The following is a 20,141-nucleotide window of genomic DNA, read 5'->3' as shown; positions in this document are numbered from 1 at the left end:
ACGTCCCAGAAGCACTTTATTAGAGTTTATGACTCTCTGCACATTGCACTTGCCCAGAACTCCAACATATCACCTCACACACCCAGCACTTTTAACCTGTACCCATCACTGGCCTAGCCCTGATTTTATTGTGTAATAGTGTAATGTTTTATTGTGTTATTGCTTATGTTTTAATTTGCTTGCATCGTTATTGTTTGTTGTTGTTATGTTGAGGCCTTGGCCTTTGTAAGCCGCATCGAGTCCTTCGGGAGATGCCCAGCTCCTTAAGCCACTCCTCATAGGGCTTGTTCCTCCAGACCGTTGATCATTTTAGTCCCACAAAGTTACCCAGACCACTGTGAGTCCCTTGTGAGCTTGGAAAGGGCAGCCCTAACTCGCCATGGAGAGGCTGCCATTTGCCAGAATGGCTGGCGAGCGTCTGTAGAAGAAATTTGGTCCCTTGACAACCACTGATGTATGTTCCAGTTCTAATGCTATTTTCAGAAGGTGGAGGAATCAGATGACAGAGTAGAGAAAGGCTGGCTGTTTCAGGAGAAGATGAAACCTATGTCTCAGGACATACATGTCAGGACTAGGCTATTTCTAGCTTGGATCTTTAGCAATCTTACCTCTTTGGTGGTAGATCTCCCAGCACCTGCCCCAGGCAATCTGTCTTTCCCCTCTTCTTCCCTTCATCAAGGCTTGTCCTGTTGATATTTTGCAATCCGCAGATGCGTAGAGATCAGATTTGTGGATTGCAATCTATCTGGCTTTTTAATTCTACCCTAATGCAAAAAATATACTAATTCAGAGCCCAGGAAGTTTCCTATTAGAACTATGCAGAGGTCACTGTGGCGCAATGGGTTAAACCCTTGTGCTGGTTGGACTGAACAGGTTGGAGGTTCGAATCTGGGGAGAGTGCGGATGAGCTCCCTCTGTCAGCTCCAGCTGCCCATACAGGGGCATGTGAGATGCCTCCCAGAAGGATGGTAAAACATCAAAACATCCAGGTGTCCCTGGGAAACATCCTTGCAGACGGCCAGTTCTCTCAAACCAGAAGCGACTTGGAGTTTCTCAAGTTGCTCCTGACACACACACACAAAACTGTTCTCCCATGCCTAAACTCAACTCCACATTTAGAATCACAGAGTAGGAAGTGACCACAAAAACAATGTGCTGTTTAACATTTACGTGAAGCCGCTGAGAGAGATCATTTGGAGTTTTGGGGTCAGATGTCATCTATACGTGGACGATGTTCAGCTCTATCACTCCTTCCCACCTGTCACTAAGGAGGCTGTGCAGGTCCTGAACCGGTGCTTGACCGCTGTGACTGACTGGATGAGGGCAAACAAATTGAATCCAGACAAGACAGAGGAACTCCTGGTCAGTCGTAAGGCCAAACTGGGCATAGGGTTACACTCTGTGCTTGACGGGGTTACACTCCCCCTATTTATTTATTGTGTCAGGAGCAAACCAAACAGTTGTATTGCATTTTTAAACATACATAACAGCTACACTGCGTTTGGAAAAGCCTGCTCATATAGCCAGGTGTTGACATTTTTGCGAAACATTAAGAGGGTGGGGGCTGATCTAATGTCCCTGGGGAGGGCATTCCACAACCGAGGGGCCACTGCTGAGAAGTCTCTATCCCTTGTCCCCACCAATTGAGCCTGTGAAGATGGCAGGGCCGAGAGCAGGGGCTCCCCAGAAGATCTTAAATTCCTAGAGGGTTCGTAAGGAGAGATACGTTCGGACAGGTAAGCAGGGCCAGAATCGTTTAGGGCTTTATAGGCTAAAGCCAGCACTTTGAATTGTGCTCGGTAGCAAATTGGCAGCCAGTGGAGCTGGCGCAACAGAGGAGTTGTATGCTCCCTGTACCTCGCTCCTGTTAGTAATCTGGCTGCCGCTTGTTGGACTAATTGCAACTTCCGGGCAGTCTTCAGAGGCAACCCCACGTAGAGAGTGTTGCAGTAGTCTATATGGGATGTAACCAGAGAGTGGACCACTGTGGCCAAGTCAGACTTCCCAAGGTACGGGCGCAGCTGGCGCACAGGTTTTAATTGTGCAAAAAGTCCCCTGACCACAAGTCGTGGTGATGTCCTGAAGTTATCTAGCAAAGTAAAAGCTGTGCTCATTACAGGGAATCCAGAGCAGCAGCTTTCCTGGCAAACAGCTCTTTTGTCTCTGCCTAAAGGTCTTCGGTGGCGCAGTGGGTTAAAGCACTGAGCTGCTGAGCTTGTTGATCGAAAGGTCGCAGGTTCGATTCCGGGGAGCAGCGTGAGCTTCCGCTGTCAGCTCTAGCTTCTGCCAACCTAGCAGTTCGAAAACATGCAAATGTGAGTAAATCAATAGGTACCGCTCCGGCGGGAAGGTAACGGCGCTCCATGCAGTCATGCCGGCCACATGACCTTGGAGGTGTCTATGGACAACGCTGGCTCTTCGGCTTAGCAATGGAGATGAGCACCACACCCCAGAGTCAGACATGACTGGACTTAATGTCAGGGGACTACCTTTACCTTTAAAGGTCTTCAATGGGAAACGTTTCTAATCTATAGCCACATCCTGATTGCTGAGGTTACCTATGGAACAATTCTCCTTGCACATTTTGTTGTTGATGATCAGCACTTTTCCCTCTGTGCTCACCCTGTGTTTTTTTCCTTCCTCTTTCTAGCAGTCCTCATGTGCATCTGTTTGCTGTCGGTCACCTACGGAGCCTTGGTGTGCAACGTCCTGGCCATCCAGATCAAGTACGACGACTACAAGATCTCCCTGCGCCCACTGGCCTTCATCTGCATCCTCCTCTGGCGCAGCTTGGAAATCTCCACCCGCATCACCATCTTGGTTTTCTTTGGGAGCGTCTTCAAGCAGTCTGCCATGGCTGTCGGTGGAGCCAACTTCATGCTGTTTTTCTTCCTGCCATGGGTCCAGTTTTGGAGGAGCAGGGGCCAGCTTCCCGACAGCGTGGAGAAGAATTTCAGCAAAGTGGGCACGATCTCGGTCCTGTGCTCCATCACTTTGCTGTACGCGGGCATCAACGTCTTCTGTTGGTCCGCAGTGCAGCTCAGGTTGGCTGACCGAGACTTGATTGCCAAGTCCCAAAATTGGGGATGCTTGGTTTTGTACTATGTCTTTCGGGGAGTGGAGAACATTGTGCTGATCGTCTGCTGGTACTTTTTCAAGACGGAGGTCTATGACTATATCTGCACCCCGATGTTAGTGTTGCAGCTCATGGTGGCCTACTGCACCTCCATCACCTTCATGCTCCTCTTCATGGAGTACCTCCACCCCTGCCGCAGCCTCTTTAAGCACAACATCTCTGACTTCTTGCACTGCGTTTGCTGCAAGTGGGAAGCCACACCAGTGCACTTGGAGCCCCCTTTTGAACCGGGCGTAAGGCATAGCGTCGTCTGATGGAAGAGATCCGGAACCAATGACAAACCAATTTGCCAGTGCAAGCAGGATGTGCCCACACACCTTGCCTAAACTTCAACTGGAGGAGAGGCTGTAATTTTAAGGTGCTATGATCCATGTGCAGGCGGTACGGTGACAGCGGTGGCCAGAATCAGCCATCTGGAGCATCATCTGGACCAGTGGCACAAAACAGGATGGATCTCCCTGCATAGCCAGGAGCAACCAACCATGGTATACCCACACAGCTGGGCAAACAAAGGTTTGGGATGTGACTTTCGCCGGTAGACTGTCACTTGAAGAGACTGTGTCGTTCGATGGAATGGTTGCCTCAGTGGCATCTGTGTGTAAATGGCCTCTTTGGATGGAATTTCAGCTAGTTTGAAAGTCAAACCTAACTGACTTGCAGGGGAGATGTTCTGGTGGACATAAAACTACTCCTAACACAGAGTATCCTTGTCACTCAACAGGCTTCCTGAGGTTACATACGGTTGTATCCTAATATGTTAACGGGGTCTGGACACACCTTTGATGTGTTAGTTGTAACTTCTAAAATGTGTCTTCGTTTATTGTATTTATTTATTTTGTTGACCGGAGAATGGCCAATGCTTAAATCCACAAAGTGTGCCAGGAAACATTTTAAAGGGATTTGGCTGTATCTTAACGCTCTTGTTTCTCCTGCGCCATTTTGGGCAGCCTGGCGCCCATTCGAGTTGAGAAGCTCAAAGGGCCAAAGAGTTCTGCTCAGGTAGGGATTGGTAGTATAGCAATGGCAAAAGATCTAGGTGAATGCAAACCATTTTTGTGGCCCCAGAAAGCTGACTATTGGGGTCAGGCTCATGAAGGAAGATGCAGCTGATAGGCCAAAACAATAGATAAGGAGTGTCCCACATTGCAACGCTTTGTTGCACAGCCCATCTTTCTCATATTGGAAGTAGAATGCTTCATCCTGGGCCAGAAATAAAGAGTTTTGCAATGGCCAGGTATTTCTGAAATGTTTATATCGCATCTATCATGTGTTCTCTTTTAATTTGGAAAGAAACCAGTCAATGGAACGGCGTGGTTGATCCTTAAAGTGTGCGATACAGAAAGGCTACCAACTGGTAAGATTGGGAAGTAGTCATCAAATTTTAATTTTTGATTGCTTGCTTAATTATAAAGTTTCAGATGGTTTCTGTGTCCATTTAGTCAGGTCTGAAGATGCGCCTGCAAATGGCGGAGGCTTATATCAGGAAGAGGACTCAACTGCATGTGAAAATGCAGAATATAGCTGGAATGAACACATATATTGTATTTATAATTGTCCCAAATCTGCCCCTTTGTGCATCAAATGTGAAACCTTCTATCCAATACTGAAAGCTGTATTTTAAATGTCATTTTTTTACCTCAACATTCAAGATTGTTTCGTTAGGCATTGAACATGGGATGTTGTAACCTGACAAATATGACACATCAGTGCATTGCTGTCTATGAAATGGTGTTGGGTGCCAAATGTCAGTGATGACTTCAGTTGTTGACTACTGCTGCATGCCAGTCACCAAAAATCGCTAAATATTAAATACTGTGAAACTTTTGTGATGAAGTGAAATGTTGTATTAGAAGGTGTCATTTTGTGGAGGGAGGCAGGAGCTTGTCTGTGTAAGTGGACAACCCAGCGACACACATGCATCAATATCTTCTCTTATGTGTATGTATAGATATAACTTTGGTACTGGTGTTTAAACAAGCATAATTTCAATTTGGTTATTCTGAAAGCAGTTTGAATGATATAAGTGACAAGGGACGGGTCATGCAAAACTAAGCTAAATTTTGCACCAACAAGGTAAACAAAATTGTAATACGTTTTAAAACAAATTCACACAAAGTCAAAAGCTTTTTTACTCAAATCCAGGACAGGGTTTTATTTGAAACACAAGGAAGTCAACAAAAACCAAGGAAGAGTGAACCATTTGGGGTGGGGAAAAAGAAACGCCCTCCTTCGCTGCAGGTCTGGCTCAGTCAAGGAAAGGGCATAGAATAAGCTGCCTTCAGTTCTGAATCCAACAAATGCTGAATTGCAAAAGATGATTTCCAGGCCTAAATAGAGGAAGGTGTCAAGAGGTTATTCCCCCTGTCTCAAACATCACGGAAAGAAAAGAACCTCAACAGGGAGTAAAACATTTGGAAGAATTCTTAGAAGCAGAAACAAAAGCTTTATCTTCACAATGGAAGGAGCCCCCAGTGGCGCAGTGGGCTAAACCCTTGTGCCAGCAGGACCGAAGACCAACAGGTTGCAGGCTTGAATCCAGGGGGAGCACAGATGAGCTCTCTCTGTCAGCTCCAGCTCCCCATGTGGGGGCATGAGAGAAGCCTCCCACAAGGATGGTAAAACATCCAAACATCTGGTAAAACATCCAAACATCTGGGCACCCCCTGGGCAACGTCCTTGCAAACAACCAATTCTTTCACACCAGAAGCAACTTGGAAGTTTCTCTCTCTCTCTCTCTCTCTCTCTCTCACACACACACACACAAATCACCATGAAAAAAAAAAGAGAAGGAAACCTGCCATTTCTAGATGTCCTAGTCATCTGCAATCTCAATCAACAATTGGGCCATATAGTTTACAGAAAACCTACACACATGAATAAGATACCTACACAAAAACTCCAACCATCAGCCAAGTCAAAAAGAAGCACAATTAAAGCCTTGGTAGACTGTGCAAACACAATCTGTGAACGTCATCTCCTCCAAGGTGAACTGAACCACCTTAACTGGGCTCTACAGGTCAATGGAGACTCCACCTCAGACATCAGAAGAGTTGCATCAGAAGAATCAAGACAAAGATCCACCCAGAGGGAAAGTGTTCTTGCAATACATCAAGGGAACCACTGACCACAGAAGGAAGCTGGAGAGGAAACACAACTTACAAACTATGTACAGACCCATTAAGACAATCCAACAAATGCTCCATTCAGGAAAGGACAAGAGGGATCCTCTCACCTCTGCAGGAGTCTACCGTGTACCATGCAGCTGTGGACAAGTCTACAGAGGGATCACCAAACGCAGCATTGCCCAGACACAAATCAAGGAACATGAAAGGCACGGCAGACTGATTCAGCCATAGGAAAGCCACCTGATGAACCAACCTGGACACAGCATATTATTTGAGAACACAGAAATGCTGGACCACTCTAACAACCACCATGTCAGGCTACACAGAGAAGCCACTGAAATCCACAAGAAGCATGTGGACAATTTCAACAGAAAGGAGGAAACCATGAAAGTGAACAAAATTTGGCTACCAGTATTAAAATACTCTAAAATCAGGGTAGTAAAGAAAGAACAACACTCATACAGGGGAATTCCAGACAAGAATCAATCAGGGCCAGTTAACACCTCCCAACAAAGGATTCCCCAAAGCAGGAAGCAGCCAGGGTTTGAAATTGCAAGGCTATTCAATGCTAATCAAGCTGGCCAATTGTAATATTCACACTTGAGTCCTTTTGGGGAGATAAGGCGGTATTTAAATAAAGTTTTATTATTATCAGGCAGATAAGAGTTCTTTCTCCCACCCTGGATATAATTCCACATATATATAAACCCACTTGCCTAGTTTCCAACAGATCTCACAATCTCTGAGGATGCCTGCCACAGATGTGGGTGAAACATCAGGAGAGAATGCTTCTGGAACATGGCCAGACAGCCTGGAAAATTCACAGTAACCCAGTGATTCCGGCCACGAAAGCCTTTGACAACACATAATTGGGAAGGTTTTGTGTTAGACCAGTACCATTTGGCCAGCTCCTTCCCTTCTTCTTACCCAAAGAATGCCCATCAAGGGGCACCCGTGGACTTCTGTATCTGCTCTTTGAGGATGAGGATGCTCTGCCTTTGCTCCGGAGGCAACATGGCTATCTGGTCGGCCGTCAGCTGGAGGACCTGCATGATGAGTGCAGCCTATGGGGAAGGAGAGAAAATGGCATGACTGCATCGGATCTCAACATGGGAGATGGGGAGGATTTTGGATCCTTTGGGATGGTTTCTGGCTTGTTTCTGACCACTTCCCCTACAAAGCCAGTGCATTCAATCTGTACAATCCAGTGTAAGGTACGGATAGTTTGCATTAACTGGCATTAAACTACAAAGATCTAGCTTTTTGAATGATCAAATCCAAGTATAAAACAATGCATTCTTCGGTGGAGAAGAGTCTTTTTCTCTCCTAGTCTGCTTCAGAATCTATATCCTGCTGCTCCCAGCTAAGGTTAACAATCCAAACAGCAAGTCAGAAGGCCATAAGGGAAAATGCAATTATTTAAAGTGCAGTAAAATAAATACAAACAGAGCACATGACAAAGCCTAGTGCAAAAAAATAAATAAAAACAGACTGTATTGTGTAAACATTAGAGACATGTGTTCATACACCTCAGGTTCAACTATTCCAGAGGTTTGAGACCATCTCAGAAGGGAAAATGCTCCTATTCTCTAAGAAAGGGGTCTCTAACAGATCTGTCCTTCACCTAACTGTTGCTAAGTTTGTACATAACAGTAAGCCAGGTTGTTTGTTGATTTTTAGCTTATTCTTTTGCCCAAACCCTATCTTCTAATTCAACATGGCTTACCAAATAACTGTAATACAAAGTCATGGTTTGTTGCTGGTTTACAGATTCCAGCTTCTTTAAACTCTGGCCTGAAGTAAGAACTTTGTCCTGTTTTGAGTGTTTCCCCTGTTTGGTCAATATGAAAAGCATACTGTAAATTGAGTGGTCAACTGTGGGGCAATTTGGGGTCCATATAAAACTGTGGAAGAGCACAATGTGAGAAAGGAGAGAAATGTATTTCTGACCTTTTCGTGGTCCTGAGGCGTCACCTGGTTCTGGCCGGGACTGAACCCCCCAGGCTGGGTGGCTGCCTGTACCCCTGAGCCCGGCATCCCTGTGGCCTGCATTGCCGCCCCTGGCAAGTTAGGAACCTGCAGGTATAGAAAGAAATACATGCAAAACTATTTATCCTTTCCAAATCATACATGGACAACACAGACACTTGCTACCTCTGAACACTCAGGGCGCCTGCAGAGAGTTGGGAACAGGAATCTACTGTTAAGAAAACAGTGTGGGACCTAGATTATTGCCCTAGTACTAGCACTAGTCTCTCAAACTCCAGTCACTTTGCTTCTAGCCACAAATCTGTATCTGAAGATCTGCTTTTTTCTCATATGTGGTTTTGCTAGTGCACTGGTTCCCAACCTTTTTTTGATCAGGGACCACTTGATCAGTTTTTGGCTAACTTTAGACTGGTTTGGTTATTTGGGGTGCTGATTCAGAAAATTGCATTGGACTGGCCACGTCCCAAGTTTCTGATACAGAACATATGCCATCCAGTGGTCACCATCTGCTCGCCCTCAAAAAACCATACTTAATAATGTAGAGCTGATGTGGTCTATCCAATGCAATTTTCTGAATCAGCACCCCAAATAATCCCAGGAACAGGCCTAAAAATGAAGACACCAAGAATATATATATATATATTTGGTTGGGCTGTTATTATCCATGGATTTTGTTAATGCTTGTGTTAAAAAAAAGGGAAGTTGTTTAAGATTGAAAAAAATGCAAAAAGTGGAGCGAGAGACCCAAGAATCTGTTCCTAACGGCTTTAACAACAACAACAACAACAACGATGACTACTACTACTACTAGTAGTAGTAGTACTTCTTTAGGGGACTAAACAGGGTCTTACAAATGACTGCTTTCCCGTTACAACTTTTATGCTTGGCAATGGGAGCTAATAATAATAGTAACAACAATAGCAACAACTTTGGGAGACTAACAGTGTGGACATAGTGCTCACATAACCCAGTTCAAAGCAGATATTGTGGGATTTTCTGCCTGGATATTCTGGGTTATATGGCTGTGTGGAAGGGCCCTTGGATAACCCAGTTCAAAGCAGATATTGTGAGATTTTCTCCTTTGATACTCTGGGTTATATGGCTGTGTGGAAGGGCCCTCAGATAACCCAGTTCAAAGCAGATATTGTGGAATTTTCCGTCTTGATATTCTGGGTAATGGAAACAGGACTGAGCAGCAGCCACGAAGGAGGTAGCAGGAGCAGCGGCAGTGACCCGGGATGGCAAAGGGGCAGGCTGGGGCTGGTCAGTTGTGCGGAAACACGTGGCCTGAACCATGCCATATTTATATTCTTGACAATTCCTGTTAGGAGCGTTGGCATCATCTGGAAAGACATTTCTCCCTTCCCTTCAACAATCCTTTAAAATAGTCATTTTAAAAGGTAGTCACCATCCCATAAAATCAAGGAATTGTTTCAGAAACCCTGGATGAAAACAGAGTAATGAAGAAAAGCCCCGCCTACCTGTCGAGGCCCTTGTGGGCCACTTGTTCCCATGTTAAGAGGACCAGTCATCGGGCCCCTTGGGCTGGGACCAGGACCTCTAGGCTCCATGCCTCTGGGGGGCTCCATGCCTCGTGTGTCCATGCCTCTGGGTTCCATGCCTCTGGGTTCCATCCCTCTAGGCTCCATGCCTCTGGGGGGCTCCATGCCTCGTGTGTCCATGCCCCTGGGCGGCTCCATGCCTCTGGGGGGCTCCATGCCCCTGGGCGGCTCCATCCCTCTGGGCTCCATGCCCCTTGGAGGTTCCATGCCCCTTGGAGGTTCCATGCCCCTTGGAGGCTCCATGCCCCTTGGGGGCTCCATGCCCCTTGGAGGCTCCATGCCCCTTGGGGGCTCCATGCCCCTTGGAGGTTCCATGCCCCTTGGAGGCTCCATGCCCCTTGGAGGCTCCATCCCTCTGGGTGGCTCCATCCCTCTGGGTGGCTCCATGCCTCTTGGTTCCAGTCCTCTGGGTTCCATGCCCCTGGCATCCATCCCTCTAGGTTCCATGCCTCTGGGCTCCATGCCTCTGGGGTCTCGTCCACCTGCATAGAATATATACAAAACACTTTATCACAGACAAACAAGTAATGTTGGGAATTATTTTAGTGAGACTATGGAAGGAGTTCATGCTAAATCCCCAGGCCTCAGAATTTGTCCTCCCACACAAACACTCACACTTGGAATGGGCAACTTGGAAGTCCTTAAACAGACTCAGAAGTGGAGTGGGAAGATCAAAAGATAACCTGGCTAAATGGCACGACCTAGAAGAATCCTCCACCTTGTGCGATTCTGGAGCGGAACAAACAACTCCGCACCTGTATGCTTTCCCATAATGCCCTGCCTTGTGCACAGAGGAAGAATTGTTTAAAGCTACAGAAAATGTAGTTGCTGTTGTTCGTGCTTGGTCTAAAACTATCTAGCAGCTTGTGATCCCTTTAATTTATCAGTATTAGATAAACTATTTTATGCAATGCTTTTGACGCGAAATAAATAAATAACTGGGTCGTTGTAGGTTTTTCGAGCTATATGGCCATGTTTTTCAGGCTATATGGCCATGCACCAGGATTGTGGCACATCTGGCTGGGTGTCAGCTGCATTAAGATCACTACTGACCAAGGTCATGAGTACGAAGCCAGCCTGGGTCGGAGTGAGCTTCCGGACAATTTGTGTAGCTTGTTGTCGACCTTCGCAACCCGAAAGACAGTTGCATCTGTCAAGTAGGAAATTTAGGTACCACCTATGTGTGGGGAGGCTAATTTAACAAATTTACGAGGCCATAAAAAAATCTCCAGGAAAAGCATGCAGGGAATGCGGAAAGTACTTCATCAGTGTCGCAGATGGACGGTGAAGCGACAGCTCCCCTGGTGGTCAGAAAATTGGAATGTTAAATGGCCTCCGACTGTCTGTCTATATTTGTTGTGTGTCTATGGCATTGAATGTTTGCCATGTATGTTTACATTGTAATCCGCCCTGAGTCCCCTGCAGGGTGAGAAGGGCAGAATATAAATACTGTAAATAAATTAATTCTAGGAGCATTCTCTCCTGATGTTTCGCCTGCATCTGTGGCAAGCAACCTCTGAGGATGCTTGCCACAGATGCAGACAAAACGTCAGGAGAGAATGCTTCTAGAATATGGCCATATAACCTGAAAAACCTACAACAACCCAGTGATTCCAGCCATGAAAGCCTTCAACGACACATTAAATAAATAATACTCATTCCTCAACATGCTGCAAGCTCACAAGTTCAACTGTCCTTATTTCCTTATGTCGCCACTTATAATATTCCACCCTGGAAAGATTGGGCTATTTTTATGTGGTTTGTTTTCTTATTAATGTCAGCAATGACACTGTTACAACTTCTGCCTACAATATCTCACACTGGACAGTCAGGTTCCTCTGGTTTTTAACTGAAGGGAGGAATGAGTCAGTATCATAAGAGGACTTTAAAAAGGCAAGAAAGGGTCAGTGTGGCAGATAACAATTGGGAAGCTGGATTTAAATTCTTATCTGTGATTTGCATTGGACTACATTAAGCAGTAAGGAGAGGAGGGTAACAGAAAAATAGTAGTAGTAGTAGTAGTAGTAGTAATAATAATAATAATAATAATAATTTGAAACACAACAAGATGAGTCCACAGCAGACAAGATCACTCTGCTGGCTATTGTATTGGATCACACGTTGGACACTTCCCAAGTGTCTCTTGGACTGTGTGATGTATTGGCGGATAATGCGTGCTGATCCCAGTAAGGTGGCCTTCTGCAGCTGGCAGATGCTAATTTTGTCAGCGCCGATTGTGTTTAAGTGCAGGCCAAGGTCTTTAGGCACTGTACCCAGTGTGCCAATCACCACTGGGACCACCTTGACCGGCACCAACTGCTACTCTGGCCAGAGTGAAGAGAGAGGAAGGGTACAGCTGAAGACAGTTTCACCTTGTCTCCTGTGCTTTACTAATAATATAATTTAATATACAATGTTTATAATATTATAATGTAATACAATATAATACTACTAATAATAATGATACAATATTATAATTATATATTTTATATTATATGTAATATTACTAATAATATGACAATATAATGGTGTAGTACAATGTAGTAATATATAATACTGATATTGTACTAATAATTTAATATATTGTATGTATATATATATCTTGTAAGCCGCTCTGAGTCCCCTTCGGGGTGAGAAGGGCGGCATATAAATGTCGCAAATAAATAACTAACACTCTTGAAGTTCTTAATTCCAGGAAGTTTATAAACTTCTGTCCGTGACATCTGGGGATGGAGGAAATACAGGCAGTTTTCCCACCTCCACATCACCATCGCCCCATCCAACACAAAATAGGAGATTTTTTAAAAGTATGGCATACTTTTTAAACTGTGTTTCAAATACGCTATACTATTTCATTGCATTTTAGTGCATGAGGTATTACTGTGAGTGTGTGTGCTGCACATTTCCACATTCCTGACAATCTTATTTTTGTGTACTTTCTCAAAAGGACAAGTCCCTGATGGATCAATGACAGTGCTGCAAATATTTCTGCCCCCTTCCCACAGTCTCTCTCACCTCGGCCATCCATCAAGGGCCCTCGTGGCTCTCCCATCAAGGGTCTGGGGTCTCCCATTGGTCCACCTCTCATTTCATGTGGGGGCAGCCCCCGGGTATCATGGCTGGGCATGTGGTGCATGGGTGGCCCCTGGTGGGGGGGTCCAAGGTAACTTCTGCAGAAGAGGAGGGGAAGCAAAAGAGGTCAAAACCCAGAGCAAAGCCCAGATCCAGCTCTTATACTGCAAAACAGGCAGCCAATCTTGCCCACAACAAACAAATTTAGGCTACAGTGGCAGCTCAGAGGAGAGAACATCTCTTCATACTGAAACAACATATGGGGATGTCAAAATCTAGATGGCAGGAAGAATACACATAGCCTCTTTCCAATAAAGTGCTTTGTATTGTTTTCACTCAAGGAAGGGCTTTACATACAAATTCTGTAAAGTAAAGGTAAAGGTTTCCCCTTGACATTAAGTCTAGTCGTGTCCAACTCTGGGGGTAATGCTCATCTTCATTTCTAAGCCGAAGAGCCAGCGTTGTCCGTAGATGCCTCCAATAATAATAATAATGTATTGTCGAAGGCTTTCATGGCCGGAATCACTCAGTTCTTGTGGGTTTTTTCGGGCTATATGGTCATGTTCTAGAGGCATTTCTCCTGACGTTTCGCCTGCATCTATGGCAAGCTTCCTCAGAGGGTGAGGTCTGCTGGAGCTGGGAAAAAAGGGGTTTATATATCTGTGGAATGACCTTTTGTCTCACCCTGGTCATTCCACAGATATATAAACCCCTTTTTTCCCAGCTCCAGCAGACCTCACCCTCTGAGGAAGCTTGCCATAGATGCAGGCGAAACGTCAGGAGAAATGCCTCTAGAACATGGCCATATAGCCTGAAAAAACCCACAAGAACTGAATAATAATAATAATAATAATAATAATAATAATAATTTATACCCCGCCTCCATCTCCCAAAGGGACTCAGAGCAGCGTACATGAGGCCAAGCCCAGTGATACATTACAGCAACATAAAATATAAGCAACAAAGTAACATCACAATAAAATAAATAAACCAATCAAGTAAAATAAACAGTACAAAATAACATAATGGAAAATCAAACACAAGGTCATGTGGCCGGCATGACTGCATGGAGCACTGTTACCTTCCCACAGAAATTGTATTTATTGATCTATTCACACTTGCCTATTTTTGAACAGCTAGTTTAGCAGAATCTGGAGCTAACAGCGGGAGCTCACCCAGCTCCCCGGATTCGAACTGCCGACCTTTCGGTCAGCAAGTTCAGCAGCTCAGCAGTTTAACCTGTTGCACCACCTACACATGCTGAATCTGATGGCAAAAGCTAGACATATGTCTTGGAACAAAAACTAAAACTGGGATGCTACAGCTATGTGTGAGCAACCAGGATGGGTTTCGGGGCATCTCTCAAGACTGGGGAATATTATCACATTTTGAACTGGCAGCCATTGATCCTCAACAGACAGGACAGCTGTCTGCCCCATATATAAACCTATAGAAGTCGCTAGCCTGTACATGTTTGCTATCTTGGGGAGATAACATCTCAGGAATATTGGTTCCTGAGAGAGAGCAAGCAAATAGACAGTTGACTTTCTGTTCTGGGTATGGAAGAAAGGTCTTTCTTCTTCTCCAAAGGAGGGGAGTGCCTTGCTCTGCCCCTGCCAGTTTGCTGATTTGTCTGTTTCCAAGAATTTCTGTCATTAGTCCAAGCCTATCCAAAGAAGCCTGCTCATCACTGGGTCCTGATTTCAATGTGGCAGTGCTATTCCATGTTGCCTACCTGGTCTCTTCTCCAGTGACCGTGAGCAAGGTCCCCCCACGTGGGTCATTTGGGGCATCTCCCAGAAGGCCTCGGGGTGGTGGCCCACTGGCTGGCATAGGCCCACCACGCTGCATGGGAGCCCGGGGGTCTGGCATGGGCACTGTCGGGAAGGCAAAAAGAGGGCGGTGAGGATCAGGGGGTAGAAATGTGACATTAAGACCAGCACCACTCCAGATGGAAGCCCTTCGTGCCACCCTCTGTATTGTTGGAAGGCAGTGTGCACTGGGGATGGAGTCATTTGTTGCGGCAACACCTCCTGCATTGGCTCCAGTGCTTCTGCCCTCTGTGTTATCACCATCTGCTGGCTCAGGGATGCACAGAATCAAGGAAAGTTGAAGAATCACACAGAAATCCAAATGCAGAGATGCCTTTTATAAAGTGTCTTTTACTTTGGTGTCAAGTATGAGAAGATATGCCTACGCCATCAATTCCAAAGGGCCTACATCTACAGATTGTAATTACCATATATACTCGAGTATAAGTTGAGTTTTCAGCTCTTTTTTACGCTGAAAAATCCCTCTTTGGCTTATACTCAAGTCAAAGTTATTTCTTATTTTATTACATTTATTATTTTACTCTTATTATTATTATATTATTATTATTACATTATTCTATTATTATTACTTTTACATTATTTTACTCTATTATTATTGTTATTATTATTACATTTATTATTTTACTCTATTTATTATTAGTTAGAGCAGCGGGTTAAACCACCGAGCTCCTGAACTTCCTGGCTGAAAGGTCACAGGTTTGAATCCAGGGAGCAGCATGAGCTCCCGCTGTCAGCCCCAGCTTCTGCCAACCTAGCAGTTCGAAAACATGAAGTTTAAGTAGATCAATAGGTAATGTTCCGGCGGGAAGGTAACAGCGCTACATGCAGTCATGCCAGCCACATGACCTTGGAGTTTTTTTACTGACAACACCGGCTCTTCAGCTTAGAAATGGAGATGAGCACCACCACTTACGACTTGACTTAATGTCAAGGGAAACCTTTACCTTAATATTAAATTTATCATTTTACTCTATTATTGTTTTTATTACATTCATTATTTTACTTTATTATTATTATTTATTATTTCACTATATTACTATATTTATTATTTTACTTTATGATTACTATTATTACATTTCCATTATTTTACTCTATTATATTATTACATTTATTAATTTACTCTATTTATCATAATTAATTTATTATTTTACTATATTGTTATTACTTTTATGTTATTTTACAATATTATTTTTATTACATTTATTATTTTACTCTATATTATGCTGTTATTTCATTTCCATTATTTATTATTATTATTACTTTATGATTATTGGAAGGCTATGTAATCACATTTACATTGAAGAAAATTTCAGTACTATGCAAATATTCAAAAAATTTAACCTCCTGATGCCTCAATTCATGTAATTTTATTGGTATCTATTTTTATTTCGAAACCAGCTGTCCCCTGCCATGTGTTGCTGTGGTCCAGTCTGTGTATATGTGTTTTGTGTGTGTATGCATGTGTCTATGTGTATATATGTGGTTTTGTGCATGCGTTGTAATGTATTTTTTATTTTTTGGCTTTTAAAGTCTTTTCCACTGTGTTTTTCAGTGTTTTTATGAGTGATGGTCACTCGTTGGCCTGATAGGTGCATTGTGTCCAAATTTGGTGACAATTCGTCCAGTGGTTTTTGAGTTATGTTAATCCCACAAACAAACATTACATTTTTATTTATATAGATTCACCAGGAACTGCTGCATTTCCCACCCTTGGCTTATACTCGAGTCAATATGTTTTCCCAGTTTACTGTGCCTTGGCTTATATTCAGGTCAGCTTAAACTCAAGTATATATGGTATTTCCTTCAGAAAAGCCTATGGAAGTAACTATTGAAAAATAGTTCCACTGTTGCCTGATTTTCTAAGCAAAAGCTTCAATGCTTTTCTTGGTAAAATATACACCTAGTTTGCTTCATTTTAAATTCATGCTGTTCCCAAGAGATTCCGAAGCACATGCCATTCTTACATAGTGCATACAAATACAACATGTTCTTCACAAAATGGATCTTGGATGCACGGAATAAAAAGTATATAGGGTTGGTACATGTATCTTAGCACGAAACATTATGTAAGATGTTGTCCCAGTCCTGGCAAACACCAGCAAGGAGAAAAGGGAGTACAGGGGCACAATGAGCCAAGTCTTTTCTGGCACTGATCATTGTACAAGCAAGCCTTCTGCTTTGCTTTCCAATCTAGCCTTCCAGCCCTAAGTCGCAGGACTTTGTCTCGCACACCCCACGCTCCGAGCAAAGAGCGAGAGGACCCATCGCAGCCAGAGGTACCTTGAACTCGCTCAATAGAGGCAGGCCTGGCAGGTCCCACGGGAGAGAGCTGCAGGTTCCCTGGCCGAGAGCAGGAAGAAAGGAGAAAGAGCAGTCACATCAGCGGGAGATGCACTTGCCACAAACACACACACACACACAAACATGAGGCAGATCGTCCCTTCTTCTGCCTGGCACATCTTTGGAGAGAAGGTTTCATTTTAAAGGAAAAGAAAAGACCCTTCCCTTCAGAACATGATGCCGACAACCCTAGATATGATCTTTAGAATTTTTTACTGTGCTCTCCAGCAGCATAAGGTTTACTTTGTGAGCCTGTGAGCAGCACCTTACTGCAATGAACAATATCTACGGAAAGCAAAAAACTGAACAAGGTTTAAAAACAGACAACTGAGTCCCTGTCTCTTGGCTTGTTTCTAGGCACCATCTCAAAGCAGTGCATCTAATCCTTTTGGATGCTATGAAAGGCTTTTCTATCAAGGCTCTGCTCCACACACCGACTGCCCTCTGCAGGCAAAGTAGGGAGTTAACAAGGACACATTTCATTGTGTTGTCAAAGGCTTTCATGGCCAGAATCACTGAGTTGCTGTGAGTTTTCCGGGCTGTATGGCCATGTTCCAGAAGCATTCTCTCCTGACATTTCACCCACATCTATGGCAGGCATCCTCAGAGGCTGTGAGGTCTGTGGGAAACTGGGCAAGTGGGGTTTATGTATCTCTGGAATAATGGGAGAAAGAACTCTTGTCTGCTTGAGGATAGTGTGAATGTTGCAACTGGCCACCTTGATTAGCATTGAATGGCCTTGCAGCTTCAAAGTCTGGTGCTTCCTGCCTAGGGGGTTCTTTTGTTGAGAGGTGTTAGCTGGCCCTGATTGATTTTTGTCGGGAATTTCCCTGTTTGAGTGTTGTTCTTTGTTTACTCTCCTGATTTTAGGTTTTTTTTTTAAAAAAATACTGCTAGCCAGATTTGGTTCATTTTCATGGTTTCCTTTCCGTTGCAACTGCCCACTCTACAAGCTAACACCTCCCAACAAAGAATTCCCCCAGGCAGAAACCAGCCAGGCTTTGAAGCTGCAACGCCATTAAGTGCTAATCAGGGTGGCCAGTTGCAACATTCACCATTGCCTCAAGCAAACAAGAGTTCTTTTTCCCATCCTGGACATTATTCCATAGGTATATTGACCTCACTTGCCTAGTTTCCAACAGACCCCCAAGCTATAATAATAACAACAATTATTATTGTCGTTGTTGTTATTATTATTATTATTATTGTGTTGTCGAATGCTTTCATAGCTGGAATCACTGGGCCATTGCGAGTATTCCAGGCTGTATGGCCATGTTCCTGAAGGATTCTCTCCTGACGTTTCGCCCACATCTTTGGCAAGCATTCTCAGCTTTGAAGCTGCAAGGCCATTCAATGCTAATCAAGGTGGCCAACAAGGTCGAACAGACAAGAGTTCTTTCTCCCACCCTGGACATTATTCCACAGATATATAAACTCCATTTTCCTAGTTTCCAATAGATCTCACAACCTCTGAGGATGCCTGCCATAGATGTGGGAGAAATGTCAGCAAAGAATTCTTTTGGAACATGGCCAGAGAGCCCAGAAAACTCACAGCAACCTACTTTAAGATTTACTTTTTCTTAAACTAAAAATCTCCCTACTAAAACTTGATACAACAGCCTGAGATCACTAAGTCCAAAGCTAGATATGTCTTCTGCGTACCAGAATGCAAAACTCACATTCCTTCCATAGAAAAATCCACTGTTGGTTATCCCAATGAGTAGTCCTTGCTTGGCTACCCCAAGTGAGGATAACAGGTGGATAAAAGTCATTTTGTTGCTGTTACTGCCAAACAATTAGGAATCCTTGTTGCAAATCACTCAAAGATCTACCAACAGTTCTAACTTCTTCACTTCCCTATTTAAAGACATAAAGAAGGAACACTATTCCCCAAACTCAATATAATAGTAATAACACAAGAGCTATGATATTAAAATAGAAAATGGGTATGAGCTAAACAGCAACATGCACAGAGATTCTTGCTGCAAAACACTTAAGTGCAGATAGCGTCCCATCTCAATCAATTAAACTCACTATAAGACAGTAATCCTTTGCATAGTTTATCTGAAGTAAGCCCCACTGTGCTCAATGGGATATGCTGACCTGTTTCCTATGAGATAATAGATCCCTATTTCTCAGGTAGATGTCATTGAGAATGAATACAGACAACAGTATCACAACTTGCTCCTGGGATGGATCATGAAAGCTGGATACACACATCAACTTGAGATTTTTTTTGAGATGTTCAGCAAAGGCCTGTCATATGTCCCACCACTCAATAGATTGCAATGATGAACACATGAGGGAACACTTTTACTACAGCACTATCTCAATAGTGTATATCCCACACACAAACACACACACACATAAAGGAAAGCAGATTTGAGTTAATCCCTACTGACCTTGGGAAGGGCAACCAAGACTACTATTTTGTCGGCCTTAAGGTGTTAAAATTCACTTTCAAATTTCATTGCACTGAATTTTGAGAGTCCTGATTGACAGATAAGAGATCAGCAAGCACAATGAATAAATATAGGCACGCAGTGCTGTTCAGAAGGCACCAACATGCCGATTGCTGGGAATCCACAGCAGCTAAAATTAGATTCTAGTTTGACCCAGGATACATGTTGGGTCAAGGCAATTCTTAAGGAGTCTTTTGTTGTTGTTTTGGCAGAACTAAAAGGAAGAGCATGCTGGTACATTTCCAGATGTGTGTGAATGCGAACTCAAGACACAGACATACACTCCCCTCCTTCTCCTCTGTTACCAAAACACAGCAATCCCCACTATCTTCTGCAAAAGAAAATGGCCTTAAAAAGCATTTCAAGGGGCGATCATCCTCTGCTGGCTAAGCAAAAAGAAAAAATGAAAACAAAAACACCAGGCGCAACTTGGCTCAAGCACTACCCTACTGGACCACAGAGTCCAACTAGAAGTATTTTCCCACTTTTCTGCAAGGCATGCAAAGTACCTGGTGGTGCATTACTGGGGAAAGCATCGCTCTCATTGTCCACTAAGTTGCAAAGAGAAATGAAGGGAAAGAGTTAAGAAAAAGTCGGGGAGAGCTTAGACGCCGTTTTCAGGG

General features: G+C 43.9%; 2 protein-coding genes across 8 annotated transcripts in view; one reads left to right on the top strand and one right to left on the bottom strand.

Annotated features, from left to right (window-relative positions):
• The window catches only part of XKRX (XK related X-linked), a 51,926-nt gene extending 46,951 nt beyond the window's left edge, over positions 1-4,975 (top strand). For both annotated transcript variants that reach the window (XM_067471521.1, XM_060756370.2), the window contains one exon: positions 2,651-4,975. In XM_067471521.1, the coding sequence (XP_067327622.1) occupies positions 2,651-3,390 (740 nt within the window). In that variant the 3' untranslated portion in view covers positions 3,391-4,975. The remainder of the gene's footprint in view (positions 1-2,650) is intronic.
• A 285-nt stretch (positions 4,976-5,260) lies between these two features.
• The window catches only part of CSTF2 (cleavage stimulation factor subunit 2), a 21,227-nt gene continuing 6,346 nt past the window's right edge, over positions 5,261-20,141 (bottom strand). For 2 of the 6 annotated variants that reach the window (XM_060756372.2, XM_060756373.2), the window contains exons 9-16: positions 20,028-20,069; positions 16,997-17,056; positions 14,620-14,761; positions 12,828-12,982; positions 9,732-10,294; positions 8,212-8,337; positions 7,189-7,325; positions 5,261-5,463 (exon numbers count right to left, since the gene is read on the bottom strand). In XM_060756372.2, coding sequence (XP_060612355.2) covers positions 7,203-7,325; positions 8,212-8,337; positions 9,732-10,294; positions 12,828-12,982; positions 14,620-14,761; positions 16,997-17,056; positions 20,028-20,069 — 1,211 coding nt within the window. In that variant the 3' untranslated portion in view covers positions 5,261-5,463; positions 7,189-7,202. The remainder of the gene's footprint in view (positions 5,464-7,188; positions 7,326-8,211; positions 8,338-9,731; positions 10,295-12,827; positions 12,983-14,619; positions 14,762-16,996; positions 17,057-20,027; positions 20,070-20,141) is intronic. The other 4 variants (XM_060756374.2, XM_060756377.2, XM_060756375.2 and 1 more) reach the window with 2 other exon arrangements.

This window comes from Anolis sagrei, chromosome 10 (assembly GCF_037176765.1).
Source record: "Anolis sagrei isolate rAnoSag1 chromosome 10, rAnoSag1.mat, whole genome shotgun sequence".
NCBI classification, from domain to species: domain Eukaryota; kingdom Metazoa; phylum Chordata; class Lepidosauria; order Squamata; family Dactyloidae; genus Anolis; species Anolis sagrei.
Note: the sequence above shows the minus strand (reverse complement) of the source record. Positions and strands in the feature narration are given on the sequence as shown.